The sequence below is a fragment of the Schistocerca gregaria genome, unplaced genomic scaffold (genome assembly GCF_023897955.1).
Source record: "Schistocerca gregaria isolate iqSchGreg1 unplaced genomic scaffold, iqSchGreg1.2 ptg000691l, whole genome shotgun sequence".
Classification (NCBI taxonomy): domain Eukaryota; kingdom Metazoa; phylum Arthropoda; class Insecta; order Orthoptera; family Acrididae; genus Schistocerca; species Schistocerca gregaria.
This window is the reverse complement of record NW_026062071.1, coordinates 536,055-550,570: the sequence shown is the minus strand read 5'-3', so window position 1 is coordinate 550,570 and position 14,516 is coordinate 536,055. Positions and strand designations below refer to the sequence as shown.

General features: G+C 48.3%; 3 protein-coding genes across 3 annotated transcripts; all 3 read left to right on the top strand.

Annotated features, from left to right (window-relative positions):
• Positions 1-658: 658 nt before the first annotated feature.
• On the top strand, positions 659-4,714 carry LOC126319951 (phosphatidylinositol 4-kinase-like). Its single transcript, XM_049993665.1, has 2 exons — positions 659-1,143; positions 1,428-4,714. Exon 2 carries the CDS (start codon positions 1,455-1,457, stop codon positions 4,527-4,529), a length of 3,075 nt encoding a protein of 1,024 aa, XP_049849622.1. The 5' UTR covers positions 659-1,143; positions 1,428-1,454; the 3' UTR covers positions 4,530-4,714.
• A 1,628-nt stretch (positions 4,715-6,342) lies between these two features.
• LOC126319950 (alcohol dehydrogenase class-3-like) lies at positions 6,343-12,347 on the top strand. Its single transcript, XM_049993663.1, has 6 exons — positions 6,343-9,805; positions 9,904-9,933; positions 10,053-10,405; positions 10,476-10,867; positions 10,927-11,241; positions 11,304-12,347. The coding sequence occupies exons 1-6, from the start codon at positions 9,778-9,780 to the stop codon at positions 11,323-11,325; spliced, it is 1,140 nt and encodes a 379-aa protein (XP_049849620.1). The 5' UTR covers positions 6,343-9,777; the 3' UTR covers positions 11,326-12,347.
• LOC126319949 (uncharacterized) lies at positions 6,417-9,236 on the top strand. Its single transcript, XM_049993662.1, has one exon. It carries the CDS (start codon positions 6,417-6,419, stop codon positions 9,234-9,236), a length of 2,820 nt encoding a protein of 939 aa, XP_049849619.1.
• Positions 12,348-14,516: the final 2,169 nt, after the last annotated feature.

The window sequence follows — 14,516 nt, the reverse complement described above, 5'->3', positions numbered from 1 at the left end:
ACCCACATTTTCACAGTCACATTGAAACGATGCATAATCTCTCGCGTACTTCATAGCTGGGCGACGTGGTTGAATTCGGCATCGTTGGCTCGGGTAAGAGAAATTCATCTCTCTGACGGGCGATAGGAGATGGATCTTGTTGACCAGGAAAAAAGTTGTATTCAGGGTCGACGTTTCTAGCCATATAGATACTGCCGAGTGACAGGCGCTATTGAAACGATGCGAGAGTCAGTGCCCAACTAAAACGCACTGAATAAAAAATATGGCACTTCGAGAGGACAACTCCGGTTCGACGCGTTATAATATTCTTGCATGTCCTTCTCAACCGAGGGTACGTGTTTAAGCCGACACAATATAACAGTGTAAAACACACCAGACTTCTTGCAGTGAAAAGGAAAATGTTTGAACTGAGAAAAATTTACCACACTATCGATGCACATGGCAAAAGAAATGTGCCTCAGCAAAGAACTAGAATCTGGCCATTGTGTAACGGTTGAGTACGAGTTTTGTGCTTTTTATTGTACTAGACTTTCACGCGCGCGATCCTCTGTATGCCCCAGTAAATAATCGCAGACATCGAAGTCCCATCATCAGACAGCTTCAGTCACAGACCTGGTAACGAGAAATACGCGTGCCACGTGTGTTTATACTGCAGATAGCACACGTATATATATTCTAAATATGTAGAGGTATATATATATACATATATGTACACGTACATTGTGTAGAACGTGTGTATTACATACGATATACGATGCGCGTGTCTCCGCATAGTGTCGACATGGCTTACTTCGTATCTTGGCGGGGTATTGAGATGCCGGGATTCATCTTTTTTCAGCAAATCCGTTTTATATCGTCTGGGTCAACCTCGGAAAAACTGTAATTCAAGAAGGACGCAGTCACTTTATTTGAGTTGAGAACCTATGTTAATGCTCTCCCTGACGGGGTTACCTCTTAAAAACCATCCAACGATGATGCTCTCTCAGGCCTATCAGCGTCAATTTCCCTTCACAATTCCATTTTATATACGCCATCTGGTTATTTTTTTTGGGCCGCCGTTCGCATCACCGCGACAAATATAGTTGTGTATATTTACCGTCAATACGGCTAGCATGGTTGCCAGTTTGTAAATGTGTGCATAGCGTACGTGTCCTTCACTGCACTTCGAAGTATTGCGCCTCCCTCTTTCAGGCTCCAGTTTCAGGTTTGGCCTAGATATTTCCGACCCCTATTCGCAGCACACATGAGTCCCATATACGGGCCAGCTTTTCAGAGGTCCTCGCAGCTTGATGTCTTTGTATTGTGGAATTAGAGAGAAAATGTGCGGAAAGAACACAAATTTTTTATTCAGTTCAGGCTTTGGTTCAGACTGGGTGTTGGTCGTGCGCTGCTTACTGATTCACCACATGGCTAACGAGTTATTGCAGCGACGATAAATGTAACATCTTTTTACTATGTTCGGTTTAACAGCAAGTCTTTTTACTTTTGCTGCGACCAGTTCTACACCGAAACCGGCCAAATCCCATGACGGCCTGACCGTAGATTCGGCTTCTGTAGATCACGAACAAAATGGCAGGGAGTCCGAGCGGGCGATCGAGAGTTCTAGACCAAAAAGTTCAATTAGCCTATTTAGAGAATTCGAAATTCACGACACATGGGCGTGCATTTCTGCCATTCATCGAAATAATAGCAATTTGGCGCTTTGCAACTATTGCTGTTTTATGCTTTACCAGATGCCTGTCTCTGAGGTCGAATTCTACCTCCCACAGCTTTGTATCTTGCTTGTTTACCAGCCTCGACATATCGCCATGCTCGAAATGTTCATTTTGGATCAGTGCGCCCGAAGCATCCATTTTGCGCTCAAAACAGATTTTTTGCTAGATGCCGTCTCCACACCTGACTCGGGCTATTACATGGAGCGGGTCGGGAACCTGAGGTACGCCGTACAATTGGCCGCAATTGATGGTACCAGACCAAAGCTGGGTAAGAACGCTAGCCCTATTACCTTGCATACTGAAGGTGGAACCAAGAAGGAGCGCAGAAGCGCTATGGTGCAAGCCGAAAAAAGTTACTCAGATAGCAGTTTAGTGTGGATGAGCGACGACGAGACCTACATGCCCAAATCCTACCCCGTTTTTTTTGACTGGTGTTGTCAAGGGGATGAAGAAGAAGCGGAGTCGATGAATTGCTGCTTCGAAAAAGTCGAGGACGAGCAGGTTAGGTACGAGGCGTACAAGACAGACTTGAAAAAAGAGCCAGACAGCCGTGATAAAGAAGGAGAGGCTGTTGAGACAGTGAGGGTAAAAGCAAGCGATGATGGCGTTAAGGAGTATCCTGCCGAGGGGGACAAACAATCTTCAACATCATCACTCAAGAACGACAAGGTCGAAGAGAGAGATGGTGTAAGTCCTCCGACTTACGAAGCATCCGGCAAATGCGGTTCCCTGCCCAATATTAGCGTTTCAGAGATGAGCGAGAAACCTAAGCTTCCGTGTTCTCATTTAGGATTATCGAGTAAAGAATTATGGACAAAAACCTCGTTGGCCAGCCTCGATCTCGAATTGGCAGTACCTTATTCACGCTCAGACCGAGCTACAAACGACACGTTTCTTCAGCTGGATTCGACGTCGTTCAATCTATTGGGTGTGCCTCTTCTCTCATCTGATAAGAGGGTCCGAAATACAGGGCAGTCGCCGGTGGATGACTTATCCGCGGGTAAGAGCTATCTTCCCCTGTTCCCAATTCGAAGGCGACACTCCGGATCCCTCCTGCCTACGAAAAAACCGCTTGTTGGGTCGGTGAGAAACTCAATATCCGTAACCGGACAGAACGTGGGATACGTACGCAATTTACGGTACAAGTACATTTGGTCCATCAAGAGGTTTGTTAAGGAGTTGTCGGACATTGGCAGTCGTTTGCTACAGGCTCCTGAAGAAGCTCGTGCCAAAAATCTTCGCATTTATCTCCGAGAGCTCAATATGAAGATGAGCTCCGCTGGCGAAAACCCGAAGCAGTCCATTTATATGCCTGGACTATACTTGCCCTTTTCTAAGAGTCACGAGCCTCATTACAGCATCGTGCGGATTCCGGAACATGAGGCGAGCGTTTTGAAGAGCAAAGTTCGAGCACCGTACATGATCTATTTCGAAACGATCTCTTTAGCTCCGCTGGAGAGGGAGGCCCGGGATGATTTAGCGACTGATTTTGCGTTCGAAGAAAAGTCGCTCAGGGCCGTGGATGCGCGACTGGGCTCTGAGAGGCTCAAAGGACATTTGTTTAGAGAAAGTGTTATTTGGACGCGCATGAGTGAGAAATTTCGCTGGAAAAAAGTGTCCGACTTGCTGAAAATTTACCATCAATCGTCTTATAGGCATATGAATCGGAGCTTGCTTCTGAATTATACAAGAAACCGTCTAGGCATGAATTGCGGTGATCCGTTGTTAGAGATGTTGGCGTTGACCTATATGCCGTTTTTGTCTCCCAAGGCGCCTCCGGCTTCTTTGTCCTTGAAGAACGCTAGAACGCCTTTGTCGACAACGACGAACGGCTCGACAACTTCCCTTTTGAATCAGGACAACACGTCTGAACTGGCCGGAGAGCCTGCCGACATTCAGGAACTGTTGTCCAAGCCTCAAAATGCGAATACGCTGCACCTGCGCGAGCTGTGGAGATCCAAGGAAAAGCGCATTCGATTGCACTCGCCGTTTGGGGGTTATACCGGGTGGCGTCTCCAGAGCGTGATTGTCAAGTATGGCAAGGACTGCCTTCAGGAACAGTTGTCTCTACAGCTCGTTCGACAATTTGCGGATATTTTCAAGGCAAGCGATCTTCCGTTGATTTTGGTGCCCTACGAAGCGTTCGTCCTTGATGGGAATTCCTGTTTAATTGAGCCTCTTGTGGATACGTTCTCAGTTCATCAACTGAAGAAATACAACAACAACATCACATTGAACGAGTATTTTCTAAGAAAGTGGAACGGACCTCATTCACCTGAGTACAAAGTTGCCAGGATCAATTTCACCCGATCGCTTGCCGCCTATTCGCTAATTTGCTACCTTCTACAGCTCAAGGACCGTCACAACGGGAACATTCTTATCGACGACAACACGGGCTACATCATTCACATTGACTGGGGATACCTGATTTTCAACTCCCCCGGCTCGATGGGATTCGAGAACGCGCCCTTCAAGCTGACTCAGGAGTACGTGGACGTGCTCGGCGGAGTCGACAGCGCCCAATACAAGCTGTTCAAGCAACTATTTATCGATGGGTTTTTTGAGCTTCGCAAGTATGCCGACCGGATTATACAGATGGTGGAAATCATGTTTATGTGTGGCAATACTCAAAAGCTGCCGTGCAGCATAGGTGGCTATCAGGCAATTGAGTCTCTGGCACAGCGATTTATGCGCAACTTTTCGGACCAAGAGTGCATTTGTCAGCTCGAAAATTTGATATTCCTGAGCTATGGTAACTGGAGAACGAAGAGATACGACAATTTCCAATGGTACTCTAACGGTATTTTTTACTAGCGATGCGTGGCAGTGCTCTTGGTCGCGGCACACGCATTCTCCTGCGCGCGGCAGGACACCACCGCCGCGGAAAAGAGGCTTCTCACCAGGTCGAGCTACAAATAGAAGAGGAGTCTCTATTGGCGTTGCATCACAAGAACACAATCAGTGTAACGGTATTTTTCATATATTTGTACATTTCGAAAGATCGTACAATTCAATTGCATGCGCGCAGCTCTGTGAATCTAGGCTACATGTCTTGCGTCTTGTTTCTCTTTTTTTTTGCGGTGTTGCGGTCAGTTGGTCGATGACTTCTGTTATCTCCCACGTGTTGGGGAAAACTGACGTTGTGAATCTTGTGCTTGTGTCTGATTTTGTGTTGACGAGATATACCATGCTGGTCTGTGGCGCTCACCTCTCTGTGTTTGTCGTGTTCCCTGTGACCGAACGTTGACGTTTGCGCCTATTTTCCTCTCCTCTGCGAGTAGCGTTTTTACGAAAGCTGTATAGGGCTTTGAATAAAGGGGGTCAGACCCACTTGTGCCGAGAATCTATTTGGCCGAGTGGGACTCTGTTAACCAGCAGTTTGTTGAATCGCGTGACTTGTTGCCGTGCACTACTCGGTCCGCCTCATTTTTTTTTTGCGAATCTGACATTTAGGCGATTACTAACTTGCGTTATTTTTCTGTTTCGATGGCCAATTTCTGTCTCTTTCATCCAGCGCGCGTGAGTGTGCGAGGCGGCAGCTACGTTCCCTCAAAAGCAGCCGGTAAATGAGTGAATAGATACTCTTCGTGTGGGAGTCGAACAAGAAATCTCTGAGGATGTACATACGCGAATTGAGGTAAAACTGTGCTGCACCTTCCTCCTGCGCATGCCGGAACACAGCGATGACGGTATCACTTTGGTTCCGATCAGAGCCAAAAACTATGCGAGTTCGCAGAATTGGTTGCACGAAGAATTCGGTCTATTCAGAGCGTACGCGCGAGTTCGAGTACGTTCACTGGAATATTTGGGTATCATCTCTATGTGCACAGAACATTTTTCCCGAAAGACAGTACTGTTTTAATGTGTTTCATGTGGTACGAACGGAGCGATACATGTTTGGCATTCTGAACATGGATGCCCCTTTCGGGCCGTTTGGTCAGGTGTGCACAAAGCGTGTATTGTTGTACGCAGTGCTTGTACCTTGTGTATCGACGCTTTTTGTCACTTGCTGCGTCGCCATGTTCCATGGCAGGTCTTCACGCCGCGTGTCGTCTCTTGTGCCAATGCGTTCGAGTAGTGCGTCTATGTTCGATGTCTGCGCGGCGAGAACGGATCTCATGCTCGTAAAAGATAGGGCCTTTGGCACCATACCCCCTTATTTCTACTATTCGACGCTGGGGTGAATTGTCTTTTTATTCTGGAAACGCTTTACGACGCCCAAAAAGCCGTGCTTGCTGATCTGATAGATAGATGCGGATGCGCGCGCCGTTTGACTAGAAGTTCGAGTAATATTACCTCATGATTCGTGACGCCGCACTTGTGCATAAAGTGGCTTAGAGTTCTAAGAGATGCTGAGATTTGCGTGCGACGTCATGCGTATTCAATATTTAATTCAGGTGCGCCATCGTACGCAAATGTGCAGTGTGTGCGTACAACATTTCGCAGAAAAAACAAAGTGGCTTAGAGTTCTAAGAGACGCTGAGATTTGCGTGCGACGTCATGCGTATTCAATATTTAATTCAGGCGCGCCATCGTACGCAAATGTGCAGTGTGTGCGTACAACATTTCGCAGAAAAAAAATCGGCAGATATCGGTGACAGGTTCTTTTTTTATGGTTCGCAGAGGGCTGATTGGCTTTTTAGTTTGTACGAGGCCATAGGGTCCATTGGTTTTTCCCACGTGGCTAGACTTTCTTTTTGCATGCCTTCTTGCCTCATCAAGAGAGTCCGTTATCCTTTCCCTCGGCAATTGCGCTCGATCGATGCCCACGGTTTTTCGTTGCCTTTGATCGACTCTTATCTTGCTCGTGAGTGCTTGGGTTCCTTCGCCTGTTTCCGCCGTCCAGAATGGGTGCGCCCGTCGACGCGATATTTTCGCCCGTTCTCGCCGACCAGAGCGTATTCTCGCCTTAAAAAGGAATCTAAGCCTTCGGTTGACCAGAAGCTTCGATGCTGGTCCCAGTCTGGTTTGCTGAAGGCCGCGTGTCAGCTTCCGGAGGTTACGTCAGCGAGTTGGGCCCAAGACCCTTCCGCGGCTGAGGGAGCCGCGGCGACTGGCCAACGCGACTTTGAGATAGAGAAGAGAATTTACTTGGAGCTTTGCAGTCAACTTCAAAATCAATATAAGAAGAAAAGTGGCAAAGTTCAAGCGGGCAAGGGGCTCGCTCGGGTTGAGAAGGGAAATCGCGCGAGAGAAAAGGACAGAGTGGATCATGGTGGCTCGGCGCGCAGATGTGAGCAAAAAAGCGGAAGTGGTTCATCTGACGAAGGCAATTCGTCGAATCTATCCGAATCGACCAGAGAGGGCAATTGGTTAGACAGGTATTGTCAGGAAGACTGGGATTCATTTAGAAAAGGGTTCAGAGAGAAGGTGGATTTATTTGAAAGGGAAAGAAGTGCCAAGGGATCTTTCGATTGGTGCAGTCCGCTTGAAGAATCTGAGATCGATTTTTGGCGCCAGCCGTTTCCTTGGGATACCAAGGTGATAGAGTTGTCCAGCTTGCTAGTTGGAAACGGAAACGCCGAGAAGAGTCAATTGGAGTTTGAGGATTGTCTGGGTGGCGCTCCGAAGGTGAATAAGAGCAACGATCTGTCAGGACACCTGAAGAAGGTTGAGTTTTCTTTTCACCAATACCAAAGAGAAGCTATTAATGCGACAATGGCTCATCATCACTTATTGTTGGCGCTTCCTACCGGCGGTGGGAAGACGCTTTGTTATGTTGTTCCGGCTTGTCTTGAGTTGGGTTTGACGGTCGTTGTTTCACCTCTGATTTCCTTGATGAATGACCAGTCGCGTCGACTTGCAGAACGTGGGATTCGGTCGGCGATAATTTCGAGCCAGTTGACGAGTCACGAGCTAGCCGTGCTTTATCGGACCATTGGCGAAGGTGCATCAGAGTTGAAGATTTTGTTCGCGACGGCCGAGCGTGTGGGGAAAAGCAGGAGGTTCATTGAGGTATTGAGCGAAGTGCACAAAAAAGGTCTGTTGAGGCGTTTTGTAATAGACGAGGCGCATTGCATTAGTGAATGGGGACATGATTTTCGCCAAGACTATCGAAGGTTGTCGACGTTGCGACGGAGATTTCCGTCCGTTCCTGTGGTTGCAGTTACGGGAACATGTACTCCGGTGGTGCGAAAGGACATTTTGGAGCAGTTGTTGCTTGTAGATCACGGCCAAACTTGCCATGTGATTCAAGATTCATTTAATCGGGCCAACTTATGGATTCAGGTTTGCCGAAAATCGAAGCAAACTCCTATGCTCGACATTCTGAAGTATATTGTGAACCACGGATATGAGCGAGCGTGTGGCATTATCTATTCCATGACGGTTGCTCAGACCGAGAGGCTATCCGCGTTCCTTTCCAGACACGGAATCAATGCAATACACTATCACGGAGGGATGAGTATGAGCGAAAGAGCCATCGCCCAAAAAAGTTGGGAGACGAGCGAGGTCAGTGTGATATGCACGACGGTTGCGTTTGGTCTTGGAATCGACAAGTCGAATGTGCGATACGTTCTCCACAGCGAGATTCCCACATCATTGGAATGTTACTACCAACAGATAGGCCGAGCTGGGCGGGACGGAGAACTCAGCGACTGCATCTTGTTTTACAGTCCTCTTGACAGAGTGAAAATCGAAAAGATTACTGGAATTGACTACGCGACGCGGAAGAGGAAGCCGGTCAATGCGCTGGATCAGAAACGACGCGACGATAACCTCGAGTCTGTCGGTTTGGACCGAGAACGACGAGACAATAATTTTTCTCGAAATTTGCAGAATTTGCATGAACCAAATCAAACGGAGGACGGGCGTTTCTTCGATCCCTCCCCGCGTGACGATGAGCCTATAAGCTATTTCGACGATGCTTATGACCCTTGTCCGAGTACAGCTGAGTCTGTTGACGAGTCAGTCAGGACGATGAAGCAAGAGAAACTCGATGACCTGACGCAGTACTGTCGTAATACGAGGGTGTGCAGACGGGTTCAGTTGATGAGCTATTTCGGCCAGGCCTTCGAGGCCAGCGAGTGTCGCGGCCAATGTGATGTCTGCGCCCCTAAGAAAAAAAGAGTCATATCAAAATTTACACCGGCAGGTTGCGCGAACTTAGAAAGGCTGATTGAGGATCGGGCCGTGCGGGAGAGGAGTACGGCCACCCTTGTGCTATCCCCTGCTATTGAGAGACTGCAAAAGAACACTTCGCAATTTCTGGAGAGCATGAGAGACGCTTCTGAGATGACGGAGTCTGGCTCGCCCAAAAACAAGTCTCCGATGTATTTTATCGCAGATCTGCGCCAGAACGATTCTACTAGTCTGCCAAGCACCATGGTCGAGTTGCACCGGAGCATCAACAAGGTTTTGAGAGACAAGGTTACGCTGAGGCTGAATAAGGCAGAAGACAAGCGTCGTAAACAACTACAGGCTCAGAGAGAGAAAAAGCTGAAAAGGTCGCAGGAGAGAAAGGCCGAACTGGAAGTTTGCGACCAGGAGGGCGTGGTTAGAACAAAGATCAGAAGGGGATAGATGAATGGCAAGGGTCCCCGTGGTTGCGAGTGTTTGAGTCGGCCTATCGTTAATTTGTAACCGCTGACAGGCAAACTGTGTTTTTGAAAAGAGAGGTATTTTTGACCGCTACAGAAAGAAAATTCAAGACAGGCACCGCCGGTTGTGGTTCGAGCTGCGTTTTTCATTTCAGGCAGATTGGTCTCTGGGGCGAGAAGAGGTGGACGGGCTTCCAGCCTTGAGAGGGCTGTCTGTCAAGCGCACTTCACGGCTTGTATAGTGTTTGTGCGTTTAGAGAGGCAGGAGCGCATGCTATGAAACGCATCCCTCTCGACCGGCTCGCTTTGTACCGGAAATTGCGTGGGTCTTTGGGACTAGTGCTCGGACAATCCGGTGCGCGTAATTGGTAGGACCAGCCGATGATTGACGCGCGAGCGAGGCGACAAATGGAGATGGCGGAATGGGCGTGGCGATCGATGTTCGTGCTGAGTTCTATATATAGGCTTATCTTTATGTTTTTTTTTGTTCATAGCATGTGGTCATTTTATTTGTAGCGACAGAGATGGCAAAGCCAATTACTTGTCTCGCGGGTATGTGTTTTGACAGAGTCTGGTGGCTACTGGTGTCCGTGAGGAGAGAGTGTGCTGGAGACACGCGAGAGACGTATCTAATGTCTTTTGTTTGGCAGCGGTGGCCTGGGAGCCGAATAAGCCGTTGGGTATGTGTTGGTGGTCGAGGGATTTAGGGGTTGTTGACAGTTGTGCCTCTGCACAGAAATTTCGTGTGCTGAGTGCATTTGGCGTCGTGAGCGCGTTGGGTCTGACGGTCGCTTGAAAGTTATTGAGGAGATAGAAGTGGCGCCGCCTAAGAAGAACGAGGTTCGAGTTCGAGTGATGGCGAGCAGCTTGTGCCATACCGATTCGTATGTGCATCAAGGGCGTGATCCGGAGGGCGTGTTTCCCGTGATATTAGGGCATGAGGCGGCAGGGGTCGTGGAGAGTGTAGGGGAGGGGACAAGTTCGGTTGAGCCTGGAGATCACGTGATATTGTTGTATATACCTGAGTGTGGAAAGTGCAAGTTTTGCAGGTCTGGGAAGACGAATTTGTGCAGTGTTATTCGAGAAACGCAGGGAAAAGGGTTGATGCCGGATGGTACCAGCAGGTTTACATGCAAAGGAAAGTCGTTGTTTGTACGTGTATAGACAGAGATACAATGCAGACTGCGGGAGTGCGAGTGGGGACGCTGACTTTTGAGAGAAGCACTTTATGGGTATTTCATCATTTTCGAACTACACGGTGGTTCCGGAGATAAGTTTGGTTAAGGTGGACCGAGCGGCGCCATTCGAAAAGATATGTTTGCTTGGGTGTGGGGCGACGACTGGATATGGAGCGGTGGAGAAGGTGGCTCGCGTAGAAAAGGGTGCTAAGGTCGCGGTGTTTGGGTGCGGGTGCGTAGGTCTATCGGTGATTGCAGCGGCGGCCAGGGCAGGAGCGGGGATGATTATAGGCGTGGACACGAATGAGGTGAAGCGAGAATGGGCGACTAAGTTTGGGGCGACACACTTCATCAATCCGGCGGAATGCGGGGAGAAATCGATAGAAACGACGTTGATTGAGATGACATTTGAGGATGGTGCTGGCGGAGTTGATTAGTGCGTTGACTAGATGAATTGTGTAAGACTTTGACGTTTTTATTTACACTGACATAAAGTTCGTTTGATTGTACCGGGAATGTGAAGGTGATGCGATCTGCGCTAGAAGCTTGTCACAAGGGATGGGGCCAGAGCATTGTGATCGGCGTGGCAGGGGTAGGAGAGTGTATCAGTACACTACCGTTTCAATTGGTCACGGGAAGGGTGTGGAGAGGATGTGCATTCGGCGGCGTTAAGGGGCGTAGTCATCTCCCAGAATACGTCAAGAGGTATTTGAATAAGGAGCTAAGGCTTGACGAGTTGGTGACGACGGTGCTTCCGTTCGAGAAGGTGAGCGAGGGGTTTGAGAAGATGCACGATTCGAACAATATAAAGTATGTGTACGAATACAGAGAGGAGGCAAAGGAGAGAACACTGACTAACGACCTTTGTTCAGGACGGTATTGATTTATCGGTAAGGCAACGCGCATTGGAGTCGTGAATACGCGGTGGAACGGAGTTAGTAAAGAGCTTCTCGAGACGGCCCGCGGATTCTTCTAGCCAGATGCAGATCCTTGTTCATGATGGTGACACGTTTTGCATGAATAGCACATAGATTGGCGTCTTCAAACAGATGAACCAAGTAGCTTTCCGCGGCTTCTTGGAGGGCGAGGAGAGCATCTGCCTTCCACCGGTAGATTTCTTGCCTCCTCGCTTGGATGACACTAATTTCTTTGACCTATAAATAGACGAGGTTAGGACGGTTTGTGTCTTAACGGCTAGTAGTCTTGTACCGGTTTTTGTGTAAGTGATGTTCTGGGGTGTGTACCAATCGGGCGAATGGGAGTTTTCTGATGAGCAGATCGGTGCTTTTTTGGTATTTTCTGATTTCCCACAGGGCCTTTTGTCCCGGTCTGAACCTTTTTTTGATGATGATGGTTTCTTTGTCCTCGTTGTCCTGGGCGTTTTTCCTCGTTTCAAGCGGTGTTCTTGTGTGGCTGGATGGATAGATGTTTTCGTGTGGGGGTGGTGTTTGTTGGCCGTCGAAGCGTTCTCTTCGGGCTAGATGAGCGGGGGTGGAGGTGAACATGATGGGCGCACCGCCCACCCCCTCTCTTGAGTCTTCTAGGGGATGTGTACGGGTGAAAGGGAAGTCGTTGTGTCTGAATAGTCTTGGAGTTCTGGAAGCGGGCGTTTCTGCCGCGAACTTTGCCCATGAGTTTCTGATATTGGCGATATCTGCGCTGCCGACGATGGGAATGATAGGAGAGGGGTGAGAAGGTGAAGCGCTGGACTGAGCGGTCGTTTCTTGCAGGGAAGTTTGCAGCTCGGTTTGTTCTTCTGGATTCGGATTTCCCGCTTCATCAGAAAGACTGATAGGATCTTGGCTGTTTTGGGGGCGGTGCGCCGAATCTCGAGGGGTTATTTCGAGAGGGGGTCGCCGCGGCCAGTTCATGGCCGATCAGCGAGACAGACGAAACAAAGTTTGTAGGATGCGAGATGCACCCCGCTTTGGTAGAGACGGCGAGAGAAGAATGAGGTGTTAAATTTATTTTTTTTGTTTTTTGGTCTTATAAGAGCGTACAACATCGTCGAAGCATGTTCAGTTACTTTGTATCTCTCATGAATGAGGCCACGAACATTGACTGCCCCAGATTTTTTCGTCTGTGCATATATGTTGACATAAGTTCTCTAATACGCTTATAGAGGTGACAGATATTGAAGGCGAGGTAAACCGCTTTGCAGTATTCCCCCATGGAATTCATGATTTGTCCAGCTGCGCTCTTGCATTCGTGTGTGAAAGTAAGTGGTTATAAAAAAACTGAATTTCAATCTCACAACCCCCGGTATCTTACACTCTAAATGTAGCAAACCCTATCGATCAAGTTCGATCTCTATGACTGTTCGTAGCCCTGCAGCGTTCAAAAGGTGTCTTACTCTTCCAAAGGCAACTCCTTTCTACGAAGTTCATTTCCGGATTCCGTCATTCCCGTCACACACTGATGCTGCTTGCCTAACATTCAAAAAAAATTTTTTTTTTTTGATCTCGCTACTTCCTGATTTTTGGTTTTGTCTTGCCCACCTTCTTCTTCCTTGCCCCATGTCTTCCCCCTCTAATTTTCCAACCGAACGCACTTTCTTCAACAACCCTTACTCCGTTTTCAACCCGCTTCATTACTTTCACAACCTTTCCGCCTTGACCCGCTACGTCCTAAATTTTTTAAAGCCCCAGCCTAAGGCGCCTTTGCTTCAATGGACCGAAAATCAGGTAACGCGCACTGTACCGCAAAACTTCACCAAACACGAACTGAAACAACTCAAAAACGCATATCGAAAACTACAAAGATATTGCCTTCTCTCGGGCCTCGTTTCCGTACTTTATTTCAACAGAAAAGCGCACAGTACGTACGCCCTTGCACGGGCCTACACTCAGCTCGGACGGAGCTCTGTCGCGAAGATTTTTGGTGAACATCCAACTTCTTGCACACATAGCGAGCACCGATGTATGCGAGTGTCCTTTGCGAACCTTTGCTGATTTTCGTGCACACAAAGATTACGGCATTTTTGGCGTCAAAGCGCGCCTTCAATGGACATTTTCTAGCTTCGTCATCGGCTACCTGGCACCCGTGCCGTGGGTGTATGTCATCAGTATTCCTGCTAAGTGGAAAGCTTATTATTGGAGGTACGTTCCACGAAGCATCTTTTTGGGTCGTTGCTGCCTGTTTGCATTCGCTCAAAAAAATTTTTTTTGCTGCCATTGGAACGCACGACCAAACAGAATCGCTCGAGACGTAAGAACATACTACCCTGTGGAAAGGGAAAAGTGGGTATCGCAACTAAGAGAATCGCCCCGTGTCGCGCCAGCTTCCCACGTCCGATACAGATAAAATTTTGCGCATGTGAACACGTAACACACACGGTCCTTCATACAAAGCACCTTCAGAGTCGAAAAAAGCCCTTGCTTCGTCGGTCGTGCTTCTTCGGCGAGGACGAGAAGAGACGCCCCGCTTCGCTGCGCGGCGTCGGTATACGGGGACTACCCTGGACAAGTAGAACGGCTTACGTGTATTTTAGGGTCTAACGGTTATTTCGTTACACAAAAGCGGACACAAATCCGATAGTTTACAAACAAACCACGCCTTCTTCTCGGGGGAAGGTAGCTGGCAGGCGAGGAGTCCAGTTCGAACATCATGGCATCCGTCCCGCGAGGCCTTGGGGGGCACAAAAAAGCACGACAAGCTCTCAAAAATTTAGCCACTCTTTCATGTACTGGCAGTTTTCCGGCGTGATGACACCTTCCGGATTGCAGCACTGAAATACCGGACAGCATCCGCACGGCACCTCCGTGACGCCGTTGAGTGGAAGTTGGGTTCTTGAGGACCGATAAAGAATTTCTGCTTGGTTTTTCGAATTAGGTTTGCCGAAATTTGGGTTTTTTAATAACTCCACCTTTCCCTCGTATATCAGCGTGTCAACGAGTTTCTGTATATCTTCGAGTTGGAGTTCTACGCGAGATATATTGGAATTTTTGATATACGTTCTTATGTTTTCTAGAGAGGCGAATCCTTTGTGAACGATGAATTGTAGGCATTGTTTGGTCAATTCGTCGATGTATTCTTTGTCGAATTCCAAATCAGGGCCGTATCCCACCCCTCCTTGGTGTTCGACA